The sequence below is a fragment of the Loxodonta africana genome, chromosome 18 (assembly GCF_030014295.1).
Source record: "Loxodonta africana isolate mLoxAfr1 chromosome 18, mLoxAfr1.hap2, whole genome shotgun sequence".
Taxonomy (NCBI): domain Eukaryota; kingdom Metazoa; phylum Chordata; class Mammalia; order Proboscidea; family Elephantidae; genus Loxodonta; species Loxodonta africana.
The window spans coordinates 36,619,223-36,638,709 of record NC_087359.1 but is presented as its reverse complement, the minus strand read 5'-3'; the positions used below and the strand labels follow the sequence as shown (position 1 = coordinate 36,638,709).

Genomic DNA, 19,487 nt, shown 5'->3' with positions numbered 1-19,487 from the left:
CACTCTGGCAGAAGGAAAGAGAGGGGCCTAGAGCCCTGCCTGCTGGGCTACTTCCTTGTCCACCACCCTCTACCCCAGCCTGTGAAACAGCTCTGGGAAGGCTTAGGGTTCCATGGACAGCAATTTGAAAACTACTGCTACAGGACCAAATGCATGTGCTGTGGAGTCAGACAGACTCGAGCTCAAAAACAGGCTCCCGTACATCATGTTGTTATTGACTGCTGTTAAGTCGGCCCTGACTCATGGGGACCCTGGCACAATGGGATCAAACCATTGTTATACACAGGTTTTCATTTTTAGAAGTAGACTGCCAGGCCTTTCTTCCTAGTCTGTCTTAGTCTGGAAGCTCTGCTGAAATCTGTTCAGCATCATAGCAAAACACAAACCTCCACTGACAGATGGGTGGTGGCTGAGAGGTACATGGTCTGGGAATCGAACTCAGGCCTCCTGCATGAGAGGCTAGAATTCTACCACTGAACCACTACTGCCCTCATTCCTGACATAGTAGTTTGGTGAGAAATATTACTCTCCACTCAGAGGTTCAGTTCCCTCATCAGTAACCTTTCTTGCTGAGTTCTTGTGAGAATTAGATAAAAGATACTAATGTAAAGCTCTTAGCCCAGTGCCTGGCCCACAGCAGGTGTTAGGTAAGTGGGAGTTATTATGATGATTTTGTTGGACCTTTCCAAGAAAGGTCTTGATTATGGAGGCTACCTCCCCAAATTGATCCCCAGCTACATCCTAAATGTCTGCTCTTACAAGGCTTCTTCCACCTCAATTATTCATGCCCGGAGGCCTGCCAGGCACTTCATTTCTGACAGCAGGGAGGCATTTACCTTGGCTGAGCTCAAGACGTTTCTGGACAGGAACTCTGGCTAAGCTGTCACCATCAGCCCATCACCTGCCAGCCAACTGGCAGGTAGAAATGCTGGGGCAAGCAACCAAGGGCGCCCTGCAGGGCCTGCTGGAGGGGCCTGGCCAGCGAGGCTTGTCAGAATGGCGCTCCAAGCAGCTGGGTCCAACCCAGGAGGCAATCATGGGATTACTGGGGGGAGGCAGCCTCTCAATCCCTGTCTCTGCCGTTCCATGAGGCCTTACAAGACCAGCAGACCAACCAACAGTGCTTCAGGGACCAGCAGCATCAGCATCACCAGGGAGTATGTTAGAAATGCAGAATCCTGGGCCCAACCCCAAGCCTGCTGAAACAGAACCTACATTTGAACAAGCTTCCCAGGGGGATTCTTATGCATATTAAAGTTTAAGAAGCCCTGGTCTAGAAGCACTGCTCTGTCTGGACCATCATGTCACTCATTTTTTATCCCCAAGGAGATGGTGGGTAAGAGCTTGGACTCTGAAGACAGTAAGACCTGGGTTCTTAACTCACTAGCTGTGTGATCTTGAGTAAGAAATTTTACCTCTCTGTTCCCTCACAGCTAAGGAGGGGATAAAGTATTAGAAACGCCTACCTCATGGCAGGATTAAATATAAAGCTATAGAACAGGGCCAGCCCTCAGAAAGAGCTCCTTTAACGTTAGCTGTTGTTATTACCTTCCATCATCTCCTGTATCTGCCCAATAATCCCCTGTCTGCCCTCTGGAAGTGTTCACACCTCAGGTTAAAATAAACCCACACAGAACACTTGTCATCACAGAAGTGTTCATGTGATTTTTCTTTTCAGTGGAATGTCATGAAACCATTACAAATGATGGTTTACCTAGAGAGGGAGGGACCCAGACAAGACAAAGGGACCTGTCATGGATTGAATTGTGTCCCCCGAAAATATCTGTCAACTTAGCTGGGCCATGATTCTCAGTATTGTGTGATTACCCACCATTTTATGTGATTTTCCGATATGTTGTAAATCCTATCACTATGATGTAATAAGGTGGATTAGCGGCAGTTATATTGATGAGGTCTACAAGATTAGATAGTGTCTTAAGTCAATCTCTTTTGAGATATAAAATAGAGAAGCCAGCAGAGAGACAGGGGACCTCATACCACCAAGAAAGCAACGCTGGGAGCAGAGCACATTCTTTGGACCTGAGGTTCCTGCACTGAGATGCTCCAGACCAAGGGAGGACTGATGACAGAGACAGAAAGGCTTCCCCTGGAGCCAGCGCCCTGCATTCGGACTTCTAGCCTACGAGACTATGAGAAAATAAACTTCTCTTTGTTAAAGTCATCCACTTGTATTTCTGTTATAGCAGCACTAGATGACTAAGACAGGGCCCTTGCACTGATGCTGAGGGCCTGGGATGGGAAGTATCGGGCTGGGTGAGGCTGACCTAAGAAGGCCCTGGATATGGGGAGTGGGGAGGGTGTTGGACCAGGCTTGGAAGGAGGGTGTGGAGTGGCTTTCTAGACAATACATCATGGAAATGGGAGATTCATCTTATCCTGGCACTGATGCAACATGTGGACTTTCTAAAGGACATCAGCCAACCAGAGATTTTGACAGCAAAATATATATCGTGTAATCACAGAGAGTTAGGACGACAAGAAAATACAAAAACACATCTCCCCCATCCCTCATCTGGTCCCATGCTGGCGTACTTCCTTCTAGTCTTTTTTCCTATGCATATATTTTTACACAGTTATAATCCTACTGAGCTTATAGTTTTAGCATTGCTTCTGTTGCTTTTCATGATGTCTTAAGCAGTTTTTGGTGTTAACGTGGTTTTTCTAGCCATAATTTGGAATGGCTTCATGACACTCCATTGAGAAGAAAAATCACAATTTTCTTAGCTGCTTCCCTATCGTTGAACTTTTAGGTAGCTTCCAGTTTTTATGTTCTTATAAATACTACTGTGATGACTTTATATATACATTCTCCATGTCCTGAATTATTTCATTTGCTTTGAAGCTGTTGGCATAAGGCAATGCTTCTCAGACTTCGATGTGCATATAAATCACCTGAGAATCTGACTCTGACCCTGCTGATCTGAGGGGCCTGAGACTCTGCATTTTTAACAAGCTCCCAGGCCTTGCCATGCTGCTGGTCCCCATCACACTTTGCGGAGTCATGAGGATATCAAACGTAGCACCTGAAGCTTCAAGGCCAGGAAAGTCTCTTTTATTACCATGATCCTATTTTTGTACTCCCAGGTAAGGCCTGGAGAAAAAGATCTTACCTTTTTTTCTAGACCTTTTTTTTTTTTTTAACTTTTATTGAGCTTCAAGTGAACGTTTACAAATCAAGTCAGACTGTCACATATAAGTTTATATACACCTTACTCCGTACTCCCACTTGCTCTCCCCCTAATGAGTCAGCCCTTTCAGTCTCTCCTTTCGTGACAATTTTGCAAGCTTCCATCTCTCTCTATCCTCCCATCCCCGCTCCAGACAGGAGATGCCAACACAGTCTCAAGTGTCCACCTAATATAATTAGCTCACTCTTCATCAGCATCTCTCTCCCACCCACTGTCCAGTCCCTTTCATGTCTGATGAGTTGTCTTCGGGGATGGTTCCTGTCCTGTGCCAAAAGAAGGTTTGGGGACCATGACCGCCGGGATTCCTCTAGTCTCAGTCAGACCATCAAGTATGGTTTCTAGACCTTTTTGGTTATCTTCCTCAGCCAATTAGCTCATTCGATTTTCATAACAACTGTACGAGGTATTATCAGTCCCACTTGACAGATGAGGAAACTGAGGGTCAGAACGATGACTTGACAAGGATGAACATTATCTATTTTACTTGGGACCCTGGCAGGGTGACCAAATGTTCCAGTTCGCCTAGGACAGAAGGGGTTCCCAGGACTCAAAACGCTCAGGACAAAAACCAGGATCTTCCTGGGAAAACTGGGACGATTAGTCACCCTAGACCAAAGCCTGACTCAGCGTCAGCTAACGTCTATCATTCCTGACCCTGTGCCAGGCCACCTGCTTATGTTACTGGTCAACAGCTTCCCAATAGCACTCAGACTACAGTATCCCTGTTTGACAACGAAGAAATGGGCTCAGAGGGCTTAAGGAACTTGTCCCAGGAGAAAGGAAAGGGGTCAGTAAGAGGGCCCAGAAATGGGAGACAAATCACCTGGGGCTGAGCAGCCAGGACAGGCGCTGGCACCTTCCAGAGCACTGAGAGAGGAAGGGGCAGCTAGCATGGCCTGAGAACCCAACCAACATGTGCCCCACATTTTGCTCTTGCATCTTGACCCTGGAAGATCAATATTTACCACCCCATTTGGGAAAACTGAGGCTAGCAGAGCCTTACGGCTTTGGACGCAATTAACTGACGGGTTAAGTGTCTGGTCCCAAGCCACACAGCTGGTACACATCAGAGCCAAGATCGGAGGCCAGACGCCGGGACTCTTTCCACAGCGCTGGAGGCTGGCTGTCTGGATCCCACCTTCCACCTCCCTGGACGTCCTTTCCTCTCACAAACTCTCTGATCTTCTCTCTCTTCAAAACTTGGCTCACAACTTTCCTCTCCCTCCAACCAACCCACACTCTGCTCCAGAAGTCTACCTGTAGCAGCGTCCTCACCCAGATCCCCTTCCCTGAGCACACTGGTATAGTAGGGCTCTTCAAGGTGTACTGCTTGCCCTTTGTGTATCTGTGTGCTAAGGGTCTGTCTGTCTGTACCATCTCCCCAAGTCCTTAGATCTAGTAGGTAGGAGGGCTTCTGAGGGTCTCCTTTTGTAGGAGCTATGGAATTGCCACCCTTGGAAGGCTGTAGAAATCAACCAGGCATTGCATTCACTTAACCCTCTCCCGGCGTTCGATGACATGACGCCTGCCCCGATGTGGGGTCCCTCCACATTCCTGGGCCCTTCCATGGTGAATGGACCAGCTGGGAAGTTTTACTTGGGCCAGAGAGGAGAGAGGAATTCAGAGAAGTTGGGTCAGTGGGGAAAATGGGGGTGGGAGGTGAGGAGTCTTCTATGGAGTAAAGGAAGGGACCTTCCAAATCGGAATGTCCTTAAGCTTGGTTCCTCCCAAACTCTGGCTCCAGACCTGAACCACAAAACCAAGAAAACCTGGGAGCAGGATTTGGAAATCTCCAGGCTGGAAAAGAAACTTTGTCCAAGGCCACCCCTTTCAGAGAAGTGGCAGCACATTCCAGGGTCTCTCTGACTTAGCATTATAACCACACCCCCCTCCAACCCTCTGCCAAAAAAAACCCCAGTGTCTCCAGGGCCTCAGGATTAGTCTTGGTAGAAAATCTCTGAAAAGTTTGAGTTCAGACAAGAGTCTTATTTCCACTGGAATGTGGTGGTGGAGTGGGTATGGGAATAAAATTTGAGGAGGAGATGGTTCTGACTAGGGGCCTCAGAGCTGCCAGCTCACCCTGGGATAGCGGGCAGGGCTGGAAGCCCCAAAGCCTCCAAAGCAAGAGGCTCTGAGCTAGAAAGGAGCACTGTGCTGAGGTAGATGGGCAGAGACAGCTGGGCTAGAGAAGGTCTACGCGTGGAACTGGGCAGAGGAACTGGACAGAAGGGACCAAGTGGGGGGCTGAGCTGAGGGTCTGGGCCAGAGGTACTGGGCTGGAAGGGAAGCCCTATTAGGCAGCCAGGAGGATGTACTGAGGAACAAGGATGGGAGGTAAGGGGGCTCTGGGGTGGGTGTGGGGGAGGTAAAAAGAATGGCACCCCATTGATGTGGGCCCTCAGCCCCTTGATGTGGCCCCAGAGCAGAGGGACTCAGCGTTGGTTCCTGTTGACCCAAAGCAGGTTGTCATATGGATGCACAGTGCAAGTATTTTCCTCTTGAGTCACAAGAAAACTCTGAAACAGACCAAATCAAACCGGCTGAAATCACCGCTTCCTGCCACTTTCCTCTCCAACTGCCCACACCTTGCTGCTAAGCCATTGTCTAGATCAGATTTCCTTGGCACAAAGATTTGCCCAGTTCTCAGAGATGCTGACCAGGGACACTTTCCAGAGACGCCAAGAAGCAGGAGTCTCTGGGCCCCTCTTCTGGGTGCCTGCCAAGGCCATGGCTTCCCATTACCCAGTTTGGGGGTGGATAGACAGCTGAGGGAATCCCTGGGTGCTTCAAATGGTTAATGTGCTCAGCTGCTAACCAAAAGGCACCTCAGAAGAAAGGCCTGGTGATCTACTTTCAGAAAATCAGCCACTGAAAATCTTATGGAGCACAGTTCTACTCTGACACACATGGGACTGCCATGAGCATGAGTTGGAATGGACTCCACAGCAACTGCTTTGAGTTTTTTTGTTTTGTTTTGTCTTGCCTTGTTTTTTTTTTTTAAACAGCTGTGGTGGGGGTGGTGGTGGTGAGGTCTGGCTGTGCTGAAGGGGGGTGATCATCAGTGCTCATATAAGGCCTAATGGGTTTGAGGTGGAGTAGGGCTGAAACACAGGCCCCTCTGAGGATTCAGGCGCAGACCACCCAGATTGCAGGCGTGACCACACACATGCTCTGGCGTGTGTGCAAACACCAGTGCTCTCTTACATGTGTGCAAATCCGAGAGCCAGAGAGTAGGGATCCTTAGAGGCCACTGAGTCCAATAGCCTACCCAGTACAGAACCTCTTCTTCAACAACAGCCACCCAGTACAGAGCCTCTTCTTCAACCACAGCTACTCCAGTGCAGAACCTCTTCTTCAACCACAGCTACTCCAGTGCAGAACCTCTTCTTCAGCAACAGCCACCCAGTGCAGAGCCTCTTCTTCAACACCAGCTACTCCAGTGCAGAACCTCTTCTTCAACAACAGCTACTCCAGTGCAGAACCTCTTCTTCAACCACAGCTACTCCAGTGCAGAGCCTCTTCTTCAACCACAGCTACTCCAGTGCAGAACCTCTTCTTCAGCAACAGCCACCCAGTGCAGAGCCTCTTCTTCAACACCAGCTACTCCAGTGCAGAACCTCTTCTTCAACCACAGCCACCCAGTGCAGAGCCTCTTCTTCAACACCAGCTACTCCAGTGCAGAACCTCTTCTTCAACCACAGCTACTCCAGTGCAGAACCTCTTCTTCAGCAACAGCCACCCAGTGCAGAGCCTCTTCTTCAACACCAGCTACTCCAGTGCAGAACCTCTTCTTCAACAACAGCTACTCCAGTGCAGAACCTCTTCTTCAGCAACAGCCACCCAGTGCAGAGCCTCTTCTTCAACACCAGCTACTCCAGTGCAGAACCTCTTCTTCAACCACAGCTACTCCAGTGCAGAACCTCTTCTTCAGCAACAGCCACCCAGTGCAGAGCCTCTTCTTCAACACCAGCTACTCCAGTGCAGAACCTCTTCTTCAACCACAGCCACCCAGTGCAGAACCTCTTCTTCAACAACAGCCACCCAGTACAGAGCCTCTTCTTCAACCACAGCTACTCCAGTGCAGAACCTCTTCTTCAACCACAGCTACTCCAGTGCAGAACCTCTTCTTCAACCACAGTTACTCCAGTGCAGAACCTCTTCTTCAGCAACAGCCACCCAGTGCAGAACCTCTTCTTCAACAACAGCCACCCAGTGCAGAGCCTCTTCTTCAACACCAGCTACTCCAGTGCAGAACCTCTTCTTCAACCACAGCTACTCCAGTGCAGAACCTCTTCTTCAACCACAGCTACTCCAGTGCAGAACCTCTTCTTCAGCAACAGCCACCCAGTGCAGAGCCTCTTGTTCAACAACAGCCACCCAGTGCAGAGCCTCTTCTTCAACAACAGCCACCCAGTGCAGAGCCTCTTCTTCAACAACAGCCACCCAGTGCAGAGCCTCTTCTTCAACAACAGCCACCCAGTGCAGAGCCTCTTCTTCAACAACAGCCACCCAGTGCAGAGCCTCTTCTTCAACAACAGCCACCCAGTGCAGAGCCTCTTCTTCAACAACAGCCACCTAGTGCAGAGCCTCTTCTTCAACAACAGCCACCCAGTGCAGAGCCTCTTCTTCAACAACAGCCACCCAGTGCAGAGCCTCTTCTTCAACAACAGCCACCCAGTGCAGAGCCTCTTCTTCAACACCGCTACTCCAATGCAGAACCTCTTCTTCAACACCAGCTACTCCAGTGCAGAACCTCTTCTTCAACCACAGCTACTCCAGTGCAGAACCTCTTCTTCAACACCAGCTACTCCAATGCTGAACCTCTTCTTCAGCAACAGCTACTCCAATGCAGAACCTCCTCTTCAACAACAGTTACCCAGTGCAGAACTTCTCTTCAACAACCCTGTTCCTGGAAGCCTCGCTGAACAGGGTGATTCCTATTTCTTTCATTCTTTCAAACAAGGAGCACCTACCATGTGCCAGGCACTGCCCCAGCTCTCATGGTGCTTACCTTCCAGAGGGAAGACAGGCAATACAAACAAATAAATAAATAGATAATTCAATGCAGGGAGTGATAAATGCTGTGGAGAAAAATAGAGTCTAATCCCTCTGCCCCAGTCACAGCCTTGCAGCTATTAGAAAACAGCCATGACTAGAGCCTTCTCTACCCAGGCTAAATACTCCAAACTCCTTCAACTGTTCCTCCTGGGTCAAGGGTCCAAGTCTATTCACCATCCTGGCTGCCCTTCCCTGGACTCCTCTGGTTTCTAGAAAACCATCTGACAGAGGGGTGCAAACCTCCAGCGATGGTCAGGCCAGGAAATACACCACAGGATTCCCACAGACCCAGCCCTGGTCCCTGATTTCCATGGGTTTCCATGAGCTCAGCGGACTTTCCCACCTCCGTTCTTGGCAACCACTCCACACTCCTGACTCATGCACAGCCCACAGGCCACGAAAACCTCCAAGTCTTTTCCTTATGAACTGCTGCTAAATCACATCTCTCCCAACTCATTTTAAACCTCAGTGCCAGAATTTATATTTATCCTGGTAGTTTCATCTGACTCGAAACAGACGATCATTCCAGCCTGGGAAGAAGGCCTGCCAGGGTCTTCCAGGTTCCTGATACGGCATCTGAACTCTCTTCCAGCTGAGTTACCTCTGAAAGCCCAATCCTCCTATCTTCCTGGGCTTCCTCCGCATCATCAGTAAAAGCAGTGGGAAGGGCAGAGCTCAGGACAACCCCAAAGGCAGCCAGAGGGGCCTCCTTCCAGGGGTGTGTGACTGCTGAAAGGGTCATGAAATCCCCCAATGGCATTTCTCCATCTTGTCTAAAAGGAAATGGTGGGAACCTCGGGGGCCAGGACAGCCACACAATGCCTGAGAAGTCCTCATGTTCTGGGAGTCAGCCTTTAAATCAGCTTGAGACGTTATAGATCAGAAGCTTCCACACCTAGGTGACCATCAGAATCACACGGGGAACTTTTTTTTTTCAATTTTTATTGTGCTTTAAGTGAAAGTTTACAAACTAAGTCAGTCTCTCATACAAAAACTTATATACATCTTGCTATATACTCCCCTGTAATGAGACAACACACTCCTTCCCTCCACTCTCTATTTTCATGTCCATTTGGCCAGCTTCTGACCCCCTCTGCCCTCTCATCTCTTCTCCAGACAGGAGATGCCCACATAGTCTCGCGTGTCTACTTGATCCAAGAAGCTCACTCCTCACCAGTATCATTTTCTATCCCGTAGTCCAGTCTAGGCCCTGTCTGAAGAGCTAGCTTTGGGAATGGTTCCTGTCTTGGGCTAACAGAAGGTCTGGGGACCATGACCTCTGGGGTCCTTCTAGTCTCAGTCAGACCATTGTTTGGTCTTTTTACAAGAATTTGGGGTCTGTATCCCACTGCTCTTCTGCTCCCTGTTCTCTGTTGCGTTCCAGGTCAGGGCAGTCATCGGTTGTAGCTGGGCACCATCTAGTTCTTCTGGTCTCAGACTGATGCAGTTTCTGGTTTATGTGGCCCTTTCTGTCTCTTGGGCTCATAATTACCTTGTGTTTTTGGTGTTCTTCATTCTCCTTTGCTCCATCACGCAGGGAACTTTTGAAGAAACAAATTCCCAGGCTCCATTTCCAATGTTTCTGAACCAGTCAATTCAGATTGGAGCTGGAGAATGTGTTAGTTTTTAAACTCTGGTGTTATTGAATCCATATTGCGTCACAATGATCCCCACTTCCCTTTCTGAACGCCCACAGGCAATTGTTTCCAGAATGCCCTGTCTTTGTGGCTCTCTTCTGCAAGGTCCTCTCTGTACAATCTGGGCCATACCCCTTCTGATCATGGTATGTGGCCCTGAGCAAGTGCTCAGTTATTCAACCAATGGCCCAGGGGGTGGGGGGAGTCCCAGGGCCCTTTACTCAGAGCCCCTCTCCTTCCCTGGTCTTCCACTCCATCCTCCCACCATGGCTGTCCTGCTCTTCGGTTCTATGAGATTGAGAAGACAGGGCAGAATGGGAAGTGAACGGGGTTGCGTTCTCTGAGCTTCCATCTTGGGGCCAAGACTAAGGTGAGGCAGATGAGAAACCTACTTCAGGTGTAACACTGAAGTGGGCTCCCAAAAACTAAGTAATCAAGACCAATAACATTTGAATGTAATATTTTTTAAAAATTAAAATTAATGCAAAAATATCCATGATGAACAAAATATCAAAATTTTAAATAAACAAATTTTTAAAATAACAGTGCTGTGTCAAGCCACACTGGCATCTGAGGTAAAAGAAAACGTCAGTACGAAGGCCTCCCCTCCATTTTTTCTCCTTCCTCCTGCTCCAGCCTGTCATTGTCCTCCACATTTCTTAGCCTTTCTGACTCTTCTTTCAGGGCCAAGGTTTTGTGGCTATCTGCATGCATTTCTTTGATTTAAAAGACAGCTATTAAAACATAAAGAAATACATAGCAAATAGCATATCCCCTTGCTTATTCTCGCTTCACAGTTTTTCTGTGTCTTGAGGATCTACCCTCTTTGGTCCCTGCCTACACACATAGCCATGTGCACACACACACTCATCACCAAAAACCCACTGTCATCGAGTAGATTCCAACTCATGGCGACCCCATGTGTTACAGGGTAGAACTGCTCCATGGGGTTTTTTTGGCTGTAATCTTTACAGAAGCAGGCCACCAGGCTGTTCTTCCATGGCACTGCTGGGTGGGTTTGAACCACCAACCTTTAGTTTAGTAGTTGAGTGCAAACCGTTTGTACCACCCAGGGGCCTCACACTAACCACAGACCCTCACAAACAGTCCACAGTGACAGACACACACAGGCAAAGGTGCAGAATACACAAAACCCTGAGACACACGTGCAAACACACCCTCACTGATATGCACACACACCCCCAGAACACACGATAATAGAGTTACCCACAGACACACAGAGGCCTCTGTCAGTCTCCCAGAAAGTATGGCCAGGCACTGCAAGGATGGCATTCCTCCCGGTTTCTGGTGCCCTTGACCCTCTCCTCCCTGCACTTCCCACCCAGAACAGCCCCAAGACAAAGGGAGTTCTTTCCTCCAGCTTCACCTTCATCACTTTCTCTTCTCTCCCACTCAGAGCGCCCTTCCCTTAGGCTAGGCAGCCTGTGGCTCTGCAGCCATGGACCCTCTTGGACCACGTCTGTAGATGGGGCAGAAATGGAATGAGGGAGGGGCCAGAGCTGGCAGCTGGGGATGTGACTAATCACGTCACCTTCAGCTTTTAGTCAAAGCCCTAGGAAATGCAAGAGTCCACCGTCAGGAACCCCAAGCTCCGATTTCAGCCCTGCCATGACCATGCTGTGTGTTCTTGGCAAGTCACTTCACCTCTCTGGGTCAGGAGGAGGGAGGCAGCCTATGAAGCTGTGAGATGCTATGATTTTATGACCAGGCTGGGCCTTGCTTCCATCCCCTCCCCTGGAATCCCTCTCTCCACTTCAAGGACTTCTGATTTGTGTGTCTGACAGGCACACATGCCACACAGGGGAGCCCCACACCCCTGGCTTCCCTTCCCCTCCGTGCTCCTCCAGTACTTACCACCACCCTGGTCCCATTGTCTGGCAGTGTGTCGATGGCCAGGGTGCCCCCGCCCAGATCCTGGCTCAGCTGGGTCCTGTCCGGCTCCAACATCAGCCCAGGGCTCTCCCGGGCTCTCCGCCTCCAGCTCTGCATGGTCCCCTTGGTGGCCCATCCAGAGCCTTGGCCTGCATCCTGACCTGGGGGAAAGAGAGAGAAAACGGCATCCCAGCAGCTCAGAGTGAAGGTCCAGGAGGAACCACCAACCCACTTACTCTGCAGAAGTCCCAGCAGCATGCCACTATTGACTTTTGTCATACTCGAGCAACAGGACAAGATATGCCCAACATATACTGAGAGCCATGTGCCTAGCTCTATGTCAAGCGCTTTGCACGCGCAACCCTTTTATTTATTCATTTATTTTTATTGTGCTTTAAGTGAAAGTTTACAGTTCAAGTTAGTTTCTCATACAAAAATTTATACACACATTGTTATGTGACCCTAGCTGCTCTCCCTATAATGTGACACCACACTCTTCCTTTCCACCCTATATTTCCTGTGTCCACTCAACCAGCTCCCGTCCCCCTCTGCCTTCTCATCTGGCCTCCATATGGTCTCATGTACTTGAACTAAGAAGCACGCTCTTCACAAGTATCATTTTATCTCTTACAGTTTAGTCTAATCTTTGTCTGAAGAGTTGGCTTCAGGAATGGTTTTAGTTTTGGGGTAACAAAGAGTCTGGTGGCCATGTCTTCTGGGATCCCTCTGGTCCAGGTCAGACCATTAAGTCTGCTCTTCTTACTAGAATTTGAGTTCTGCACCCCACTTTTCTCTTGCTCTGTCAGGGACTCTCTCTTTCCTGTCAGGGCGGTCATTGGTGGTTGCCAGGCATCATCTAGTTCTTCTGGTCTCAGGCTGATGAAGCCTCTGGTTTATGTGGCCCTTTCTGTCTCTTGGGCTCATATTTTCCTTGTGTCTTTGGTGTTCTTCATTCTCCTTTCCTCCAGGTGGGCTGGAACCAATTGATGCATCTTAGATGGCCACTTGCTAGCTTTTAAGACCCAGGCGCCACTCACCAAAGTTAGATGCAGAACATTTTCTTAACAAACCTTGTTAGCATGCACAACCCTTTAATCAACCCAACAGTCCTTCAGGTAGATATGATTCTCCCCATTTTGCAGACAAGGAAACAGAGGCTCACATATGTTAAAGAAGATCACACACAGCTAGTTAGGGATGGAGATAAGTTTCAAACCTAGTTGATCTGCCTTTAAAGGGGTGATTACTGTATTCTCAACCTCAGCTGCACACTGGAATCACCTGGGGAGTTTTAAAAATCCTCATGTCTGGGTCCACCCCAGAGGTTCTGATGTAACTGATCATCTGTGGTGTCAACTGGACATTAGGATTCTTAAAAGCTCCCCAGGGGAGATTTTGAGAAACCCTGGAGTTCAAGAGCTCTGCAGACAAGGATGAGAACCACTGTCCTGGAACTTTCCAAACCAGTTCCTTATTTCTCTGCCAGAAATAGCACATAATTCCATATTCCAGGGGACTCGGAGGACTAGAAGCCAGAGAGCAGAGTAGTGCCACCAGGACCTACATAATAGAACCCCAGTAAAAGCTCTGGACGCTGAAGCTTAGTGAGTTTCCTGGTTGGCAAAAGACATCAGTGAAAGGCAATGATGATGGGTCCCTTTTTGTGGCATGGAAGCACCACACTGAGAACTCTCCCTATGGGTTCTATGGATCTTGCTCTATGGGTCTCTTCATTTGTATCCTTTTTGCTATAATAAAGCTGTAATCGTAAGTATAGCACTTTCTTGAGTTCTATGAGTTACGCTTCTGAATTATCAAACCCTAGCAGGTGATAAAGGAGCCCTGGTGGCACAACAGTTACGCACTCGAAACATTAGTAGTTGGAACCCACCCAGTGGCTCTGTGGGCAAAAAGACCTGGTGATCTGCTTCCATGAAGTTTACAGCCTAGGAAATCCTATGAGGCAGTCCTACTCTGTCACACGGAGCCACTATGAATCAAAATTGACTCGGCGGCACCTAACAACAACAATGGGTGATGGAAATCCCCGAATTTGTGTCCAATGGGTCAGAAGTGAAAGTCTGCGGGGACCCCAAATTTGTGCCTGGAGTCTGAAGTCATGGGTAGACTTGGCAGTCTGGAGGACTGGGCCCTTTAACTTGTGGGAGCTAACCCACCTCTGGTGGTTGAGAGGAAAAGGCGCTGCATTTGCGGCTGGTGTCAGAGAGGACATTTAGATTTCGAGCTCCAGTTGGCCTCAGTGAATACCGAGACAGAAACAGACACCTCTTTATACATCTCAAATGCCACCTCCAATCAATTAGTGACAACCAGGAGCACTTTAATTGAGAATTCAGAGGCTCTGTTTGTGCTTAGCAGGAAAGATTGTCATGATCGATTAGCAATGTCTGCTGTGGGCACAGAATTGGAAGCGGGCCATGCATAGGCCATTTATTTAGTAGCCGTTCCTAAACGGGGTGTTCTCTCCAGTTCCTTCAGGTCATAAATCTTATTCTCAATGACACAAAAACCATCCTTCTCTATTTCAGAAAGACGTGCTTTATTTTGTCACTCCAATTTAGATGCAATATCATTTACCTACTATGAATGTGTGTATGAGACATGGACCACCAGAGAGGTGGATCTGATATACCCCACCTGTGGCCTTAATCAATTTCAGGCCTACTCCTGTGGCAAATGCCTTTCTCCACCCCTGCCTGCCACACTCACTCGCCAGAGCTTCTGGATGTGGTGATCTCCCTCTGAGTGCCCACTGGTTGTGCCTGTTGCCCCAGTAGGCTTGAGTTTCCAGGACTCTCCCCACCTTCTTCAAACGTCTACCCTCACTGCCTACCAAGCAGTAGGTGCTCAGTCACTGCATGATTGAGAGCACAATACTGGGGAACAGAGGATGAAACCAGGTGTGGCCAGGACCAGGCCTGGGGTTGGGGCCAGGACTCTGCTGTGGGGCCCTGGTTTGTCATTAGACATTTTATCCAATTAAGTCATTCTTGGCTGCTGGTGCCTGCTGGGCCCTTGCCGGCCCCCTCTTACTTCTCTGCCTCTAATTACAACCAGATGCTTCTAGAGAATGTGGGGAGAAGGAATGGTCTCCAGGCCCCCTCCCCAAGATGCCCACTGGCTGTCCACAGATGAACCTGAGCCAGTGCTGGGAAGGCAGCCTGCCCACTGCCCAGACCCCAAGCCAGGGCTGCTAGCCCCTCTCGGGTGGGGCCCACAGCTGCCTCTGGAGACAGAACTGTTTGTGCTGGACTGGTCCGCCTGGCTCCCCGGGTCCTCCTGCGAGCAGCCCTCAGGCCTGGGCAGGAGCCAGGGCAGGGAAGAAGCATGTGCAGAACAAGTGGAAAAGCTCAGCCGGCCCAAAGAGATCTATCAGCATCAGCTAAGCTGGAACTGAGACAAGGGGATGCCTGGATGGTGGAGGTCTGGGGAGAGAGCAGGAAGCGGGAGCCCAGCCAGAGGCGGGGTCAGGGAGAAGACACCCGGGGTGACCTCTCAGTCTTGCCACTCACAAGCTGTGCAATCTTGGACCCATCAGTTGACTTAGAGAGCCTCAGTTTCCTCATCACTAAAATGGGGATGATATTCATGCTATGGCACAGGCTGCCCTGAGTGTCAAGTAAGAAACATGAATTTTGTTTTATAAACAGAACTCAGGACCAGAGTCAGAGGTAAAGAGTCCATGAAAGAGGGCAGGGCAAGGCAGAGAGAGGGAGGTTGGCCCTATCCTGGCCCAGCCCCGACTCTTCCCCTCCTGACCCATACCACATCTGTCCCCTGCCACCCTTCCCTTTCCCAGTTGGCTGGGAAAGGACATCAGCCCGACAACTTGTGAGAGGAGTCAACACAGCTGGTCACTCACGTGTGCATGTGTAGGGGCCCACGTGCCCGTGCACACACCCACAAAGACTTGCTGGAAGGCCTTGGCCCTCCTCCTGGATGCTCACACGCATTACACACCTATCCACCCTCAGCCACCACCTGCTTCACTTTCAGCCTTGCCTCAGAGAGGGCCATCTTCCCAGCACCTGTTCCATGCCTGTGTGTGTGAGAGTATACCCACCTGTGTGGAATGGAAAGGAGCTTCCGGAACACAAGCAGTTCATTCATCCATTCATTCACTCACTCATGGCCTCAAATAGAGTACAGACCAGTGGGATGTCATAATAATAGTGATAACAAAAATGATAGCCAACTTTAAAAGAATGCTTACTCTGTGCCAGGCACTATTCCAAGTGTTAAAACACATTAACTCATTTAATCCCCACAATAATTCCATGAGATAGGTGGTGTTGTATTGTCAGTTGTTGTCAAATTGATTCCAACTCATGGCAACCCTATGTGTGCAGAATAAAACTGTCCTGTAGGGTTTTCAAGGCTTCCTTTCGGAAGCAGATTGCCAGGCCTGTCTTCCAAGGTGCCTCTGGATGGGTTTGAACCACCAACCTTTCAGCTAGTAGTTGAGTGCTTAGCCATTTACACCACCCGGGTATTCTTATGAGATAGGTACTGGTGTTAAAGCCATTTTACAGATGAGGAAACTGAGGCATAGAGCAGTTAAGGAACATCGTAAGGTCACATAACTAGTTCAGGGCAGAATTTGAACTCAGGCCTGCTTGCTCCAGAGTTTGCAGCAATCACAGAAAATTCCGTAAGAAGTGACCAGCAACCCCACGCTGTTTGCTAAGGTGCAGGGGCAGCCCCAAGCCAGGCCAGCATGTGGGCTGGGTTCTTGGAGGGTCCTGCACTGGGGGCCATTGTGCCTGATCCTGGGAGCTGCCCCAGAGACTATGACCCCTGGCATGCAGTAGGCAGCCCAGTAGCAGTGCCCCAGACCTCTATTGTGGCACTGCTCTGCTCTGGGGCAGGGGGCAATGGAACTGATGTCCAGGAGGCCAGGCAGTGCCACCCTAGAGCCTAGGTGGAACTACCCTCATCCCACCTATCACCTAAGCCTGTCATTTCAGCCTCCTAAATCTCTCCAGCCCCACGGCCACCACTCAGTCCAGGCCACCATCGCCTCTCTCCTTCAGCTGCCAACTGGTCACCCAGCTCCCACCCTTAATGACCTCAAGCCAGTCTCCCACACTCTGGCCAGAGCAATGGTCTAGAAGACAAACTTGATTCCACCTCTGTCAGGCTTCTCACTCACACGGCCCTCTGGCTGAAGCCCCAGCTCCTCTGTCTGGCATTCGAGACCTTCCATGACCAGATCCCTGCCCATCCTCCAGCCTCCTCTCTCCCTAAGCCCTCTCCATGACCCAGCCCTGCTCCCTCTGGCTGCAGGGTTTTCACACACACAATTTTCTCAGCCAGGACCACTCTGCTCTGTAAACCTTTCTCCTGATGAGCTCTTGCTTATCCTTCAAGTCTCATGAGATGTCACTTCTTCCCAGAGCCTCTCCTGACACCTGTCCCCCTCTGCCCAAATGCTAGATGTCCCTGCTCTGTGGGCACTTAACCCAAGCGCCACCCCAGCTCTCATCCAGGCGCATTCTCGCTGCCTGTGCATCCAAAGGCCCCAGGAGAGTGACACTCTGGGCATCTGACTTGCATATAGCAAGTGCTCAGTATGTACACACGGATGACAGAAAGAAGGAAGGAAGGAATCCTTAAGTGTCCTGACACCTGAGATTCACAGGGGCTGAAAAGACCCCTCCTTTGGGGAACAGCCCCACTGGAAATCCTCGCTGCGATACCACAGCAACAAAAGAGTACAGGTTCGCAATTAGACAAGCTCAGGCTTGAACCCTAAATCTACCACTTACTGACTGTGACATTGGACAGATTACATCTCTCTCTAGGCTTCCATTTTCTCACCTGTAAAATGGGAATGAAAAAACCTAGGCTTGGTGGATCTTTTTGAGTCTTTAACAAAATAACATGCACAAAGCACCCAGCAAAGTCCTCCTGTCTCCTCTGGGTTTCACGCAAGGATGGACTTTACAAGGGGCCTGGGGAAGGCTCCGGACCCTGAGCTGAAACCCTGCTTCAAAGTTACAAAGGCCCCAACTGCACCCCCCTCCCCTCCCACTGGCAGGCCGGGACCCATGGAGGAAGCTTGCCTGGAGAGGAAGGGAGGTACGAGGGAGGGTCAGGGAAGGGTAGCTCAGGAGAGGAAAGGATCAGAGAGAAGGGCTCCATTCCCAGTGGCCTTCCCTGAGGGACAGCCTAGAGTCTGATACCACCCCTGATTCACATGATCACTCATTCATTACACATTTAGTGAGACTCTACTGTGTACCAGGCACCGTGCTGGGTGCCGGGATACAATAGGGAACAAGACAGAACCCAGCCCCGTGCCCACGAAGATTCTAGTTGGAAAGACATATTGCGAAATGAATAATGCAACACATAAAACAATCTGAGATGGTGGGAAGTGCTATAAAGAAAATAAAGTGTCTAGGGTTGTTGATACTCTAGACAGAGCCACCAGGGTGGACCTTTCTGAGGAAGTGGCCCCTGAGCCGAGGCCTGGATGAAGAGAAGAAGTCAGTTATCTGAAGATCAGAGGGGATGGCAAATTGGGGTGTGCTGAGGGATGGAAAGGCCAGGTGGCTGGGGTATAAAGAATGAATGACATGGAAGAGCAAGAGAAAATGGGAAAGAGTCTGGTGGCCCCCATAAGAAGTTTGGAATGTAGCCTCAGTTCATTGAGAAGTCCCCAGTGGGCAAGGAGAAGGCTGAAAGCAGAATCACGGCTGGAAGGGGCCCTTGAGACGACATCCATTTTACAGAAGGGGAGCCAAGGCTCAGAGAAAGGAAGAAGTTGCCAGGGTCACTATGGGTTGGTGCTGGACCTGGCCTTCAGACTTCCAGGTCAAGAGGTCACCCTTAGCTGCCTCTTCCTTCTATGCTTGTTTTAGGTGCCTCTAGTTCTACATGGGTGAGACACTCAGTGTCCCCCTCTCTTGTGCATGCTGCAGTGCAATCGATCACTTTCATATGGTCATTCTTGCCATGGTCTTATAACTCCCAACCAAGTGATTGGGTGGGACTGAGTAAATAGGGTGATTGTGGCCCACCAAGGGTATTGGTCAGTTTTGCCATCCCACTGGGCTTAAAATGAGCCACCCCAGAGGCAGGAAAGAGAAGATTCCACCATCATCAAAGAAACAGAGCTAAGAGCGGAGCATGTCCTTTGGACCCAAGATCCCTGCGCTGGGAAGCTACCAAGAGAGAGCTGTAACACCGGGGATGGCAAGAAGTGGTGGTAAACTAACAGTGGTAGGAGAGACCAGCAGGAGAGAGCACAGTGGGCTTCCCAGCCACAGAGGGAGAAGGCTGAGTACCTTTGGGCCGAGGCTTACTGGTGGAGTGGGGTGCCTCTGGGCACTTATTGGCAGAGCTAAAATTGCTTTGTAACACTTGCCCAAGCAGGCCAGAGGCTGAGGGCCAAAGAGAGAAGTGCCTGTGAGCACGGCTGAGAAGAGCCTGTCCTGATGGAAGAACTGTATCCTGAGCGTTTCTCAACCTGAATTGTAACCTGTTACTTCCCTAATAATCTCCATAATCATGAGTATTGTCTGTGAGTTCTGTGTGGCCAATCCAATGAATTACTGAACCCAGCAGAGAAGTAGAGAGTGCTATAGGAGGGACAGCTGGTATCAGAATCGGTAAAGATGGCGGAGAGAGGAGGCATGTCTCACCTCCGCCTTCATAGGAATCA

The 19,487-nt window shown here is 49.8% G+C and overlaps 1 protein-coding gene across 1 annotated transcript in view; it reads right to left on the bottom strand.

Annotated features, from left to right (window-relative positions):
- The window catches only part of PLXDC1 (plexin domain containing 1), a 66,488-nt gene that overhangs the window by 44,497 nt on the left and 2,504 nt on the right, over nt 1–19,487 (bottom strand). Inside the window, exon 2 of the mRNA XM_003414684.3 lies at nt 11,780–11,958. Coding sequence (XP_003414732.1) covers nt 11,780–11,958 — 179 coding nt within the window. The remainder of the gene's footprint in view (nt 1–11,779; nt 11,959–19,487) is intronic.